The 14,328-nt window shown below is 51.5% G+C and overlaps 1 protein-coding gene across 7 annotated transcripts in view; it reads left to right on the forward strand.

Moving 5' to 3' along the window:
* The first annotated feature begins 1,827 nt into the window (after positions 1 to 1,827).
* Positions 1,828 to 14,328, forward strand: part of PCNT (pericentrin) — a 97,623-nt gene continuing 85,122 nt past the window's right edge. For 4 of the 7 annotated variants that reach the window (XM_060151118.1, XM_060151121.1, XM_060151120.1 and 1 more), the window contains exons 1-6: positions 1,828 to 1,999; positions 4,629 to 4,835; positions 5,605 to 5,763; positions 9,996 to 10,073; positions 11,720 to 11,921; positions 13,476 to 13,531. In XM_060151118.1, coding sequence (XP_060007101.1) covers positions 1,943 to 1,999; positions 4,629 to 4,835; positions 5,605 to 5,763; positions 9,996 to 10,073; positions 11,720 to 11,921; positions 13,476 to 13,531 — 759 coding nt within the window. In that variant the 5' untranslated portion in view covers positions 1,828 to 1,942. The remainder of the gene's footprint in view (positions 2,000 to 4,628; positions 4,836 to 5,604; positions 5,764 to 9,995; positions 10,074 to 11,719; positions 11,922 to 13,475; positions 13,532 to 14,328) is intronic. The other 3 variants (XM_060151122.1, XM_060151123.1, XM_060151124.1) reach the window with 2 other exon arrangements.

Below are 14,328 nucleotides of genomic sequence, written 5' to 3' on the forward strand. Positions count from 1 at the left end.
GCGCTGCTTGATACGCCACCTTTTCTCCAGCTGCCGCTTGCAGCGCTGTCATCCTACCCAGCTCTACCCCGGCCAGATCTGACGCGCGGGCAAGTTTGTGGGTGTTTTCACTTCTCACACAGGGAAACCGAGGCACAGCTGCTTAGGGGTTTCCTGTGTTTCTTCCTGAGTTTGCGACCCCCCCGCCATTTAGGTAACCATCACCAGTTGGTGAGAGCATCCCCCCACCCCACCCTCCACGAGGGAACGCTCACCCAGGCACATTTACGCTACAGTGACAAGAGATGCCAACAACACGCTTCGGATCAGTGTCAGTTAGTCAGAGCTTATCAGCTTCCAATGAGCCTGATAACTGTAGCAGCATTTGATTGTTAATCAAAACCGTGGGCTAGGAATAAAAACCTCACCTTACTTCCTCATCTGGACAAACAGGCTTAAGTGGAGTCTGAAGCTAAGGAACAAACAATGATTTCATGAGACTCCAATTCCCACACGGACCATGAATTCATAACCCACATCACATTCTCTTTCTTTTTTAAAAAATTTTTAACAGACTATCTTTTTGAGCAGTTTTAGCTTCACAGAAATTTGAACCGGAAGTACAGCACATTCCTTTTTAATAACCATTTACAATATATTTGGATTGATTTACCCAAACGTTTCAAGGCCTTAAAACTTTTCCATGTGAGAAGAGACTTTTTTGCCTTTCACTGAAACAGCTCTCTCCCTCTGGTGATCTAGAACTGCGCACAATTACTGTATCATTTAAAATTGCATCCTTACAGGCCTCTTGGCAAGTGGCCCTATGGAGCCCCTTCCACGCTGGGGTTCCAGGGGTTGTCCTAACAGGAATACACTTGTATTCCAGGTGTGGGTTTGCCTTTCCTGCCCGCAGGGCCTCAGCCTGACCCTCTCTCAGAGCTTCTCACTGCATGGGGTCCCTGCTAACACTCTGACGCAGGGCACTGCTTTATGGCAGCGGTGCCAGAGTGGACCCCTGACTGTGCAAGCTGGGGGCAGACGCTTTAAGCCAGAGCCCTCGATATGGCACTGTATCCCCAGTGGGAAGAATCCATGGGTCCAGGAGTGGCAGCACCGCCGGTGGCTTCCTGTCCCTGTAGCTCTGGGCTCCGTGGGTTGGGGATGCCGGCCCCGATTCCCACTGACTAACTCTGGCCGCCCCCGGCATTCCGGTTCTGTGGGTCCAGGCGCCAGCGGGACCCAAAGGAGGGACTCCTAGGAACGGAATCAAGTGATTTTGCTGGCTGGCTGCGATCGTGACACGAACAGGGCCACCATCCCGGTCGCCGAAAGGACCCCTGGAGACGAAAGTTTGGGTCCTGCCACCCCCGGGCACAGCCACAACCCGGAGCGATTTTAGGGGCAGCCCTGAGCTGGCGCACGCATGCAGTGGGGCCCGGCCTCCTGGGCTGTCCCCGGGGGCTCGCGAAGCTTGACTCAACTGGCCACCGGCGCAGACTCCCCCCAGGGCGGCCTCAACCTCGCGGGAACGCGAACCGGCCTCCGCGCCAGTCCCAGCCGGGCCCGACGACCCACGTGCGCGGGGTCCTTCAAACCGACCAACCACAGAGAGCACCGAGGCTGCCGCGCCCCGCTCAATGGTCCTGCCCGAAGAGGCGGGAGCGTCTATGCGCCAATCGGAGGAACGGACGCAGGGGCGGAGCTCCGCCGGGCCGCGCCTCCTTGAGGGCACCTCCCTGAACGCGCGTGCGCGAGGGCAGGACCGCGGCCCCTGATTGGCCGCGGGCCGGGGGTGCACGCCCCGGGGCGGGGCCGAACGCGGGGCGGGCCCACGTCTGCGTGACAGTTGTCGCGGGGGGAGGGTGAGCCCAGGCAATGGGGAGGGAGTGTAAATAGAGCGAAGGCGGCAGCGCATCGGCCCCTTCACCTCCCGGCGACCTGCGAAGAGCCCTGGAGTAAGATGGAAGAAGATGAGCAAGAGCAGCGGCGCAGAAAAGTGGAGGCCGGGAGAGCGAAGGTAAACGGCAGCGCCTCCTCCCCTCGCTGTCCCGGCGTGGGCTCCACAGGGCGGGCTCCGGTGCCTGCCACCGCCCCCTGCCAGGAGCGGACGCGGCCAGGAGGGGACCGCTACCGCCGCACTCTTGCCCTTTCCGCCGACTGGGCTGGAAGCCGCCCCTTGGCCGCCGCCATCTTGAATCCGCCGCCCTCTGCTTGGGCCCGCCCCCGCCGTAACCACAGCCAATCAGCGGCCGGGGGCGCGCGGCGCTTCGCGGAGAGGTCGGGCGCGGGGTACGCCGGGACTGGCGGGGCTGCGCTTGCGCCGGGCAGGGGCGGGGCCGTGGGAGGCGGGCGTCCCGGCCCCTCCCCTCCCACCGGGACCCCCATCCCCCAACCCCAGCCCCGACCACCCCCGGGAACTGCCAGAGGAGCCGGCGAGGCGGCTTCATTGAGAGACAGTGGTGTCCTCCGGACGCGGCGTCCCTGACGGCCGCCCGCTCCCGGAGCCCGAGGTGCGGGGACGGGCGCTGTCACCACACCTGCGCTCTTGTGCACACCTACTGGCACCTGCGCGTCTCCCTGTCCTCGCCCGGATTCCTGGAGGGCTTGGAGGCCGGGACTCCCTGCAGTTGGGCAACACGGGCGCTCCCCCTAGGGCTCAGCTCAGCTTCCATCCGGTTAAAACGACGTGCAGAGATCGTTTTACACGGAATTCTGCAGTTCTTTTTGCTATAGAAGTTCAGAGTGGTGTTCCCGAGCACGGGACTTGTTCACCCTGTGGAATGCCTCTCACCGACCCACGCCCTGGTGTCGGGGCTCCTGAAACGCCTGTGCCGCCTCCTCGCTGCTTGGGGCCCAGGTGGACAGTCCTGGGCAGGTGAGGGCGGAGGGCCTCTGCCGGGGCCGCGCCCCGCGCCGGGCCTGGGAGCTCCAGACGCCCGGACGGAGCCTCCTGGGAGGTGTCACGTCCCTGCGCTGCGGATGCCCCCGGGAGCTCTGTGCGGTCCCGGAGTGGGCCTTTGTCATCCACGTAGGCACCGTCCGGTACTCACTGTTCTGGGCGTGTTGTGGCCATTGAACCGTTTACCGACCAGACGCGGGCCCTAGAGACAGTGGAGAAAGCCTGGACGCATGTGCTGTGCCGCCCTGGCCCACCCCACTCCGGCTGTCGTGGGGAGCCGCTGTGCAGTGCCCGCGACTATTAGGCAGAGCCCTATGAGGTTGCTGTTTGAGGTCAGACGTGGTCAGACATTGGGAATTTCACATGGATCAGCCAGCAGGGGTATTCAGTTCCGTGCTAGTTCCTTCCCTTGAGGAAACCACAGGGCCACTGCATTAAAGGGAACACTCAGAACACATGGTGAGTGGTGTGAGGTGGTGACAGGCAGAGGACAGAGCGGCCTCCTTGGGCTTCCTGTGCAGGTCAGACTTCCGACTGGGGTTTGAAGAGTGAGGCTGTAGTGTGTTTTTTCCCCTTTGCATGTGCCTGGCACGTAGGAAGGAGATTGGAAGCGAGCCAGAGTTTAATACTCACCGTTTTCCCTGAGCTCACCATGGTTTGTAAATGTGCCTAAATGTTGCTTGAAGGAGCATTAATGGTGATGAGAAGATTTCACCTTGGGAGAAGAAACAGATGCCTCTTCTTGGGTGACCACAGGCCAGAGACTGGGTCTGTGATGCAGGAAGGGATCTCACAGACGGTTAGATTTGATGGAGTTGGGCACAAAATAAACGAATCTGGGACTGGTTTTGAAGGCAGTGTCTGTTCTTGAGAGACGGTTTCTCTCACTTAAATTGCCTTTTGTGATTTTCCTATGTCCATGAAATTGTGCACTTCTGTTATCATTTATACAAACATTTGTTAGATGCATTTGCTTTTATGACCAGAGTTGTCATTTGAAGGACCTTGTCCTCCTGTGAAAAGCTGACGTTAGCTATCCTACCTTTTGAATAAGGTATTAGTGGGAGATGGTGTGTGAACAGTCTAAACCCTCAGATTTGTCGGACTGAACAGAGCCAGGTGTGCCTTCTGATGGGGACATTCTGCGGAGGTCCCTGGTGCTTTGGTGAGCTGCGTCATGAAAAATAGAACATCTGATTCCAAAAAGGAGGATGTTAGATTGACCTGGCTTAATTAATTTTTTGCTATTTCTGTACCTTGTCTCAGAATCTATGGCAAGGAAGTTTTGGCTAGGCTATGTATTTCCCTGATTGGGGAAAATGGGGCAAAAAGGGAGAATTTAGCTTTTCTATATAGTTTTAAACCTTAAACATGCCTTGATTAAGCTGTCAGTTTTTAAAATAGATGTACTTTTTAATTTTTGAATTTTTCTGTAAACTGTCAGGGGCTGGGACAGCTGTTCTGCCCGTCAGCCTTATTGCTTTCCTTTGTCCGGAGGCATCATTAACAGTCATTAATGTTAGATTCTTTGGGTGTCATTCTGAGCTTTAACTCCCAGTATCGTAGATGTTAATGGAGGTGGTGTTTCTGGGACGGGGCCTGGTTGATGTGAGTCTGGCCAGGTGTGGCAGTGTGGACTGAGCCAGCCCCAGAGCCTCATGTTCCCCACAAGCTTGCTGTCTTTGTGGTTCTGTTACTTTTTCCTCACTTACCTTTGTCTCTACTACCTCTCTACGTTTTTGCGCAGCTTGCTCACTTCCGACAGAGAAAAACAAAAGGTGACTGTGCGCATTCGAAGAAAACGCCGGCGAAGAGGAAGGGCGCGGCTGTCGATGCGCCTGACCAGGAGGAGAGTCCGGTAGCTGCGGCCGAGGCTGCCGGACTCCTGGGAGGCTGGGCCGTTGGCAAGAACGCGTCGTGCAGCGACACCCCTGATGGCGCAGGAGCCCCTCAGGTAGATTTGCTCGGCTCTGTGTTCTCACGTTTTGCTTATCTCCTGGTTATTGCTAGCGTAATTTACTAAAAGTGGTCTTAGGTCTGTTTTTGCCTATCAAAAGTGGGGAAAGGGGGTTTTATTTTATCTTGCAAGAGTGGCGTATATTTTTGTGGTTTCACTTCTAATTAAAGATTTTTCTGCACCCCATGATTTTGAGAAATTTGGGGCGAACTGTTTGAAGGCAGGGGTCAGTATTGGTGCTCTGTGTGGTAGCGGGAGTTTGACAAGTGTGGGTTCCTCGGGTGTGGCTGTGCATCAGCCCCCCTGACAGGTATCTTTGGACACTTAAGCCATAATATCCCTTCACCTGCTGTCAAATCCACCTGCTTGTTGGTCTTTGTCCTTTCCGTCCTTTCTGAATGTGGGGTGAGGAGGGCAGGGCTGAAGGTGTCACAGAAATGGTGTCTTGTCTGTTGCTTGAGGCCCTGTGAGCTGCAGGGGCGGGTGTGGACCTGGGTGTTGAGGGTGCATGGCCTCCCTGGGCCTCCTGGTTGCCTGCATGTGGGTCTCCTTGGGGCCTCCTCTCGTGTGTGCGCTTGAACTGGGGGTACCCCTAACTTGTGTGCAGCAGGGCCGGGGCAGCTGTTTGCTAGAATGAGCTGAAAACTGGTGGTTGAGGGCAGAATTTGACTCCAAGTCATGCTGTGTCTGGATGGCCTTATTGCAAAAAAAGGAATGATTGCTAGCATATAAAGTTTATGATATTCTGCTTACAAATGTATTATAGAATGTTCCTTCTTTGGAAAAATTGGAAGACCTCGCCGTGGCGCTCCGACTTTGCCCGGGGAGCAGCTGCCCAGAACTCTGGTGCCTGAGTCTTTGGACCAGCCTGTGCCCAGCTCACTCTGCTTCCACTCCCTGTGGTCTGAGGGACCTGAGGCTGGATGTTAGTTTCGGTTCATGTTCGTGCTCTTGTTGCTTCTCTGGGGTCGAGCTGCGGGTCACAGCTGAGTCCACGGAAGCCACGTTGAGAGCGCTGAGCCCTGACTCTCAGTGGCTTTGCTCTGTATGCTTCCTGCTTAGGCTCTTTGAGGAGAAAGCCTCGCAATGTAAATCATCATTTATTAATTTCATATTTTTATTTTCAAATCAGACAAGTCTTTTTTATTTTAAGTTAAAGGTTTTGTGGTTTTTAGCTTTTCATTTTAAAATGTCAGACCCACAAAAAAATTGCAAAAAATAACACAGAGTTCCTGGAGATCCCTCACCTAGCTTCCTGAAATATTGACACCTATGTAATCATAGTATAAATCACATCAGTTTTAGTTAACATTGAAACAATACTGTGAGCTGATAGATAGAGCTTATTCTAATTTTTCCGATTTTTCTGGTCCAGGATTCTGTATTGCATTTCAGTGCCTTGTCACCTTAGTCTCCTCCAATCTGGTCAGTTTCTCAGTCTTCCTTTGTGTTTTATAAGTTTGACACTTGTGGCGTACTAGCTAGTTATGTTGTAGGATCCCTGTCAGTTTGGGTTTGTTTGATGTTTCCTTCCGATTGAAGTCAGGTTGTGCATTTTGGCAGGAACACGGTGGAAGTGATGATGATGTCTGCTGAGTGCATCCTGAGAAGAAGCACAGGTGGTGTGGTGGTAGCTATGTCTCACTACTGGGGGGCCTGCCAGATTTCTGCTGACAGAGAAGTTTTTGTTTTCCCCTTTGTAGTTAATAAGTATATTATGAGGAGGTACTTAGAGACCCTGTAAATACTCCATTTCTCATGATACTTTCCATTAGTTTTAGCTTCTATTGAAGATTCTTGCCTGCAGTAATTACTGTGATGGTGTTGGCCAAATGATGACTTTGTTTCCATCATTCCATCTACGTATATTAATTGGTGTTTTACTCTAAGGAGGAACTGTTGCTTCTCCGCAATTTATTTATTCAATTATTTATATCAGTATAGACTCCTAGATACTTATTTTATTATGGGTTTTAATCCATCATATCCATGTTTATTTTGTTGCTGAAATACATACATTTGGCCACTGGGAGTGCCTTTAAATTGGCATGTGACCTTTTAACATGCCCTCATCATTTTCTGGCGCCTTAATTCCTGGCACCAAGATTTTCTAGGCTTATTTTGCCCTTTGCTGCTGCAGCCCCAAACCAGCCATTTCTTCAAGGAGCCCTGGTTCCTTTCGGTGGAGAATGGCTTTAGAATCCAGGATCTGGGCGCTAGGTGTGCTTATTGCTTGAGGGGTATGGCTGCTTCTAGGCTGTTTCAATAGACAGAGCCAGAAAGTATAAATGTGTGTATATACACGCACATCTATATCTATCTGTCTATTTGCATGTATAATCAAAACCATGCGTTCACACTAATATCTTCAATTCCAGTCCAACAGCACAGAATTTATTCTAGCTTTTCCCCTCTCCTTATTTTTAGCTCCTTTTTCCCATAGTGAGAAATTGGGGAAAAGGCTTATCTACAGTATCTTTACTTATTTGCTCAATCTTAAAATACACACAAATTAATTTCAGAATTGCTACTTCTCATGCCAGTAAACACAAATTTACTAACTATAGAATATCTGTTTACACAGCCATCCCTCGCTTCTCGAAAGCTCGCTTTACACCACTTCACTTTTACAAAAGATCTACATTAGTACCTGTTTTTGCTAACAGAAAGAAATTCAAAGAGGATTTTCAGTTTTATGAAGAAATCTAATTGCTTCTTTACCTTTATGCCATCTTGGTTTATGAAAGCTTTCATAGGAATGCTCTGTTTTTGGTAGTGGGGGAAACCTGTAGTTGTTTTTGTCTTTATTTTTCCAAAGTTTATTGTTTAGCATTCCCAGGTTATTTGTTAGATATATGTACTTTGAATATTTTTCCTAGTCTTGCTTACCTTGCTTAAGTTGTTTTCTTAATGGTGTCTTGTGATAAGCCAATATTCTTAACTTTGATGTTGAATTTATCATTTTTTCCTATGGTTAGTGATTTCTGTGTCCTGTCCAAAAGGTCTCCCCTAGTCCTGAGGTTGTGAAGATAATCCCCAGTGTCTTCTTGAGGCTTGATGGCCTGGTTTCTATGTTTAAGTCTGTGATCCATCTCAAGTTACTTTCTGTGTATGGAGCACCGTGACTTTTAGAAGAATGGTTTAGTTTTGCTGGTTTTGAGTGTTTTATAAATAAAATAATCCGGTATGCATGTCCTGAGTCTGGGTCTTCTTATCCAGCATCCTTTAGGAGTTAAAGGCTATAGTTCTTTCATTTTCGTTGTTGTATAGTATTTTGCTGTATGGATGTACCTTGGTTTTTCTGTTCCGCTGTTGATTGGCATTTGCTATGAACATTCTCATACAAGTCTCTTGGTGTCTGTGTGAACACGTTTCTATGGGGCCGTAATTAGGTATTTAATGTCTGAGTCAGTATTTAGGTATACGTTCAACTTGTGTATGTTGAGCTGTGTTTTAAAACAGTTGTTCAGTTTATATTTTCAGTGGTGGCATATGAGTGTTTTCCTTGTTCCATAACATCTGTGATTGGTGTTAACATTTGTTTTCTATTTTAACAGTTTCGGTGGGTGTGGAGTGGAGTGTATTTTAGCGGAGTGCAAGCTTAGTCAAACATTCCAAAAAAATCAGTGTGATTCACTTAAGAGACTAAAGGAGAAAAGTCATATGGTCTTCTCAGTTGATTTAGAAAAAGTGTGTTCTGCGAGAGAATGACCTGTAATTTTCCTCTCTTGTCAGGTTTTTGTGTTGAGGTTATGTTGGCCTCATGTGACGAGCTGAGAGGGTCCTTTGCTCTGTGGATGAGCTGGTGTAAGATGGTGGAGCTGTTGGGGACTGAAGCTTTCTTTGTGGAAAGACCTTTAATTGCAGAGTCAACTTACTGAACAGTTACCAGACTATTCAGTTGTGCTTTTTCTCAGAATGTGTCCTTCTAATCTTCCAGTTTGGGGTATGAAGTTATTCGTAGGAATACTCTTCTGTGGCGTCAGTGTTGACGACCCTTTTCAGTTTTGTTTGTCCTTAGATATGTTTTTCCTCTGTTTGTTTGTTTTGGCCACACCCTGCGGCATGCGGAGTCTAGTTCCCCAGCCAGGGATGGAATCGCACCCGCTGCAGTGGAAGCTCGGAGTCCTAACCACTGGACCATCAGGGAAGTCCCTGAATTGTCAGTTGAAAGCAGGCTACTGAGATGGCCTCTCCAGTCACTTAGAAAACTGGAGGGTGGATGAGTTCACTGTTCCTCGTCCTTCTAGGTGGTTCCCTCATTCTTCTGTTTCCTCATTATTTAAGGTGGTGTTGGCATGGTTGGGAATAATTGAGTGTGACAGAACAATCCTTAGGATGATGAAATAGCATCATGATATGGGAGAAGCAAGGTTGCTCAGATCCGTTTTGTGTCTTAGATAAATGCAGGGGTCTGGTAGTAATTGCAAGGTAAAATGTTTTACTCTAGAAAAAAAAAAGTAAATTTTCTCATTGTTCTTTGGAAGACCTGTAAGAAGGAATAAAATTATGCCAGTCCTCTCAAGCAGTTATAACTGACCAGAAAAGAAACTTGGTAAGTGCAGTTAGGTCCAGCAGACGCTAACGCTCACCCTGACAGCGGCAGAGTGATGTGTTCGGGGCTGGAGGTGCAGGTGGACATGGGGGTGGAAGCCGCCCGGGAGTCGCCAAGTTGTGCGCACCGAGCCTTCCTGCAGATAAAAACCCCAATTCTTGTAAACTTATGGGTCAAAACTATTGGGAGAAAATTCATTGGAAAGCTTTAAACTCAATTTTGAGGTGATTTACAAAAAGAAACAAAAATACTATTCTGCAAATTATTAAGGAAAAGATTTATCTAAAGGAAAATCTTTAAGATGAAATATTTGAATTTATATAAAATTAAGAGCTTAGAAAATATGTGTTGAGCAACTAAAGTTTAGTGATTTGTGTTAAGTACGCGGTGAAATAAAGAAGCAGAATTCGTTAAAAATCGGGCAGCGACATCATTAGGGAAGCAAGTTACATAAAAAATGTTTAGAGCGTGAGATTTGTGTAGAAGGAGAGTAGTGCAGATGGAACTGGTGGGCCTGGAGGCGGGCAGGGCCGGGGGTGGGGGGCGGCAGCGGCGGGCTACCCCTGGAGCCGCTGTGGATGCTCCTGGCCCTTCCCCTCCAGCTGCAGGAGCCCGGTGGAGCGGGGACGCCGCAGAACCTGGAAGACGACGGTCCGGAGCAGCCTAGGGTGATGACGAAGGTATGCCTCTCCTGGGTTCTCGTTTAAGGTGTGTCCCGGTTGGGGATGCCTCCCTTGCGTGCGTGGGGGCCGGAGCCAACTGAGGAAGCTGGAGGCGGTCTTCCTGTGACCTTTGATCTTGGTGGTGGGCGTGGAAGGGAGAGTCGCCCTTCCTTCACTGAGGGTCCTGTGGGGTCAGCGTGCCTCCTGGACCTGGCCCTCGATGCCCATGCCCATGTGGGCAGCCCTGCATGCGAGACACACTGGGGGACGGGCTTGCCGGCTGGGCGCTGGTCTTACCATCCCAGTTCGTACCACAGTGCTTGGTGTGACTTCCATGAGTGTTGAATTGATTACTTTTCTTTAATCCATTCATTTTTTTCGCGGTATGCGGGCCTCTCACTGCTGTGGCCTCTCCCGTTGCGGAGCACAGGCTCCAGACGCGCAGGCTCAGTGGCCATGGCTCACGGGCCCAGCCGCTGCGCGGCATGTGGGATCTTCCCGGACCGGGGCACGAACTCGTGTCCCCTGCATCGGCAGGTGGACTCTCAACCACTGTGCCACCAGGGAAGCCCGCAAGTTTGGTTTTTAGTCTGCATTATTGCAGGAGAAATGTAGCTCAGAGGAGGGCCTGGCAGGGCCTGGAGAAATGGTCTCTAGTGGGGTCCGTAAAACCCAGCCTTAAATACACATTTCATACTTGTTTTAAACTGCGACTTGTAGCATCTTTGTGGAAAAGTACACAAAACTTAGATATAGCCCAACAGATGAGTACACCGTGAACAGCACGTGGTCTCTACAATTCAGGGGCAGGGCGGTGCTGGACCCTGCTCCCTGCTGCCCACCCTGAAGCGAGCACCCTCCTGGCTTCTGTGCCGATTCTGACGTAGAGCTTTGTGTGAATGGATCAGACGTGGTTCTGGTCTTCTCTCTCCTTTACCTTCAGCATCTTTGCATCCTTCTATTTGAGATGTGTGCCTGGTGAGCAGCATAGGGTTGATTTTTAACTGACTCTCACAGTTACTGGGCAGTGATTCCCTTATATCTAATGTAATCGCTGATGCGCTTGTACTTACATCAGATGTTTGATTGGGCTTTCTATTTGTCCTGCCTGTTTTGTTTCTTTCTTTTCTCCTTTTTGCCTTCTTTGGATTATTTTTTATCAGGGGATTAAAAAAAAAATTCTGCCTTTGTTCATTTTGAAGTAATAATATACAGTTTCTATTCTTTTAATGGTGAGGTTATTAAATACAACATATATACTTATCTAAGTCTAAATTTAATCAACAGCTTCACCTTCCTCTTGCATAGTGATTACTGAAACTCCATTTATACTTACCTCAACCTCCGTTTTCGTCACAGTCTTTTTCTTAAGTGTAAAGCGCGCATAAATTTTACCATCTTAACCATTTTAGGTGCACAGTTCATTGGTGTTTGTACATTCACACTGTTTTGCAACCGTCAGCACCATCTGTCTCCAGAACTCTTCTCATCTTGTCAACCTGAAACCCTGTCTGCTAAGCGACGTCCCCCAGCCCCTGGCAGCCGCCATTCTACCTTCTGTCTCTGTGACTTGGCGGTCGTACATGCTTCACGGCAGTGGGGCAGTGCAATCGTGTAGTTGTCTCTTGGGCCTGGCTTATCTCACTGCACTTGGTGTCCTCCAGGAGCTGGAGCTGGAAGTGCTGCGCCTGAGCCTGAGCGACATGCACACGGCGCGGCTGGAGCTGACGCAGGCGCACCTGCAGCGCGAGAAGGAGGCGGCGCTGGCCGAGCTGCGTGCTGAGCTCACCGGGCGGCACGCGCAGGAGCGGGCCCTGCTGCAGAGCCGCGCGTGCAGGGAGCTGGAGCTGGTCCGGGAGGAGGCAGGTACGCTCGGCGCCCGGCCCGCGGGTGTCGTCGGAGGCGCCTGGCTTCTGAGCTGTGCTTGGGCCTCTGTGTGCGACCAGGCCTCGTGGAGCCCGCCCCCGCCCCCGTCCCCCCCTGCGCCCTGTGCCAGGTGGCGGCTCAGGTGCCTCTCAATCTGGCGATGTGCTGGCCTCAAGGTGAACTTATATGATTTCATTTTAATGTTTCTTGGTATATCTTTTGTTAGTACTTTCTTTTTTTTCTTTGTGGTACGCGGGCCTCTCAGTGTTGTGGCCTCTCCCGCTGCGGAGCACAGGCTCTGGACGCGCAGGCTCAGTGGCCATGGCTCACGGGCCCAGCCGCTCCGCGGCATGTGGGATCCTCCTAGACCGGGGCACGAACCCCCGTCCCCTGCATCGGCAGGTGGACTCTCAACCACTGCGCCACCAGGGAAGCCCTGTTAGTACTTTTTGTAAAAATCATACGTAGTAGTTTTATTGAGCTGTAATTCATGTACCACACGATTCACCCACTTAAAGTGTTTAAAGGCAGCACTTTGGTGGCTTTTCGTGTTTTCATGCTTAGAACGTTCTTCCCCCGGAGGAAACCCTGGCCCATTTCCCTGTGATCTGCCCCGGTTGCAGAGTCTGCCTCTCCTGGGGGCCCACCCACCTGGAGGAGCAGCCTTGTCGGTCCTTTGATGCCTTGCCTGTTTCTTCACCTAGATTCAGGCAAACACAAGGAGATAGTTCCACGTCCTCCCCTGCTTTTGTTAAATTTTAAAAATACGAAATATGCCTTCCTTAGTTAGGCCTGTTTGATGCTGTTTCCTCCATGTGCACCCCTGGGAACAGTCCCCCGAGAGGCCCACCCTGCCGTCGGGTCCCTGAAGCTCTGCTGCAGGTGGGGCCCCTGTGGACCCGGCGGGACCTGCCCTCGGAGGCTGGCTTCTGGGCCTTTGCGTGATTTCTGGAGTTGTCCAGGCCGCCTTCCCCGCGCCCAGGGCTTGCTTGCTGTCGCCTGGTGCTATTCCTCCCCAGCCCCACGGTTGGCCGCGCCCACTGGTCCAGCCTCCTCTGCCTAGCACCTCCTTTCTTGTGCTTCTTCTCTCAGGCGGGGAGCTGTTGGGACCTAGAACGTCTTTACCTCTCTCCATTTACTTGTGGTCCAGCACCCAGCCTGGAAGCTGGCTCAGTGGGATCCTGGACTACGGGGCTCTGGGTGCACAGTGGCCTAGTGTGGAGTGGACGGGCCGAGGTCCCCGTAAGCAGAAGGATGATGCAGACTCAGCGCTCAGTGATCTGTGCAGCCCCAGAGTTGGCCTCGCCCGGTCCTCCTGGACTGTCGCTCTGGCTGGACGTCACCTGTCCTTTGTCAGGCATGAGTGTGATTTGCTAATTAACCCAGACATCATCACCTGCTTGTTTCTCACAGATGTGTTCTGTCCTGTTAATGTCGGCAAGTGTTCGGTGGAGCGGCCAGAGGTGCCGGGAGCCTTCTCGTTTCCTGGGGGATCAGATTGTGGAAAAGTCTGAGCTGCGGTGATCTGAGCGACTTTTTATGTTTCTCTTGCAGCTGACCTGAAGGAGAAGCTACAATCAGAAATGGAGAAAAATGCCCAGATGATAGAGGTACACAGGATAAGAAAATTCATTCCGTGTACGCGGTATTTCCCTCATCCCCACCCGGGACCCCTCCCCTTGATTCTGACAAAATGCAGTCAGAGCCGGAGTCGTGGGGGTGAAGCATGATGCGCTGCTTTCTCTGCACAATGTGAATTCATCACAGCAGCTGGTTGTGGGCTTTTGTGTTGCCTGGTGTGATGCGAGTCTCTTTCCTCCCATCTGGTTCTGAGCAGCCCTGTGGCGTGGCCCTGGCTGTGCTTGGGACACAGACCTTGGTCCTCACGGACGGGAGATGTGGACTCCACAGAGGTGGTGATCAAGTGACGTGTATGGGCCTCGGGGAACCACGGGGGGTGGGGGGGTGGGACGAGCGTGACTCTTGCAACCCATCCCTTTCTCAAGGCTACGCTTGTAGAAGGGCCGTTGGCGCTGGTGATGGCCGAGGAAGTGTGTAGTGTTAGGGGATGTGTGACGTCAGACTGAGGGGAGCGGTGTGCCCTGGCCACTCTGGACAGGCGGTGGGTGGAGGATGGCCTTGTGCCCCAGCCCCTGCCCTCTGAGCTGGACAGAGGGGACTCGTTTCTTAGGGCGCCTGGGACAGCGCCTGACCCCGTCAGAGCTCGACGGTGTCGCTGTAGTGCCCGGGTCTTGCGTGGGGGACGGATGCCTGTCTTGCCGGCCGAATTCCTGTGCTTTTGCTCAGCGACCAGTTCTGTTTCTGGCAAGTGGTCCTGGTTCTCGTGTCCTGGGCTGTTTGCCTGCAGGTGCTGCTGTTCCTGTGTGACTGGACGTCCCGAGCTGTG

Source organism: Lagenorhynchus albirostris, chromosome 5 (assembly GCF_949774975.1).
Source record: "Lagenorhynchus albirostris chromosome 5, mLagAlb1.1, whole genome shotgun sequence".
Lineage (NCBI taxonomy): Eukaryota > Metazoa > Chordata > Mammalia > Artiodactyla > Delphinidae > Lagenorhynchus > Lagenorhynchus albirostris.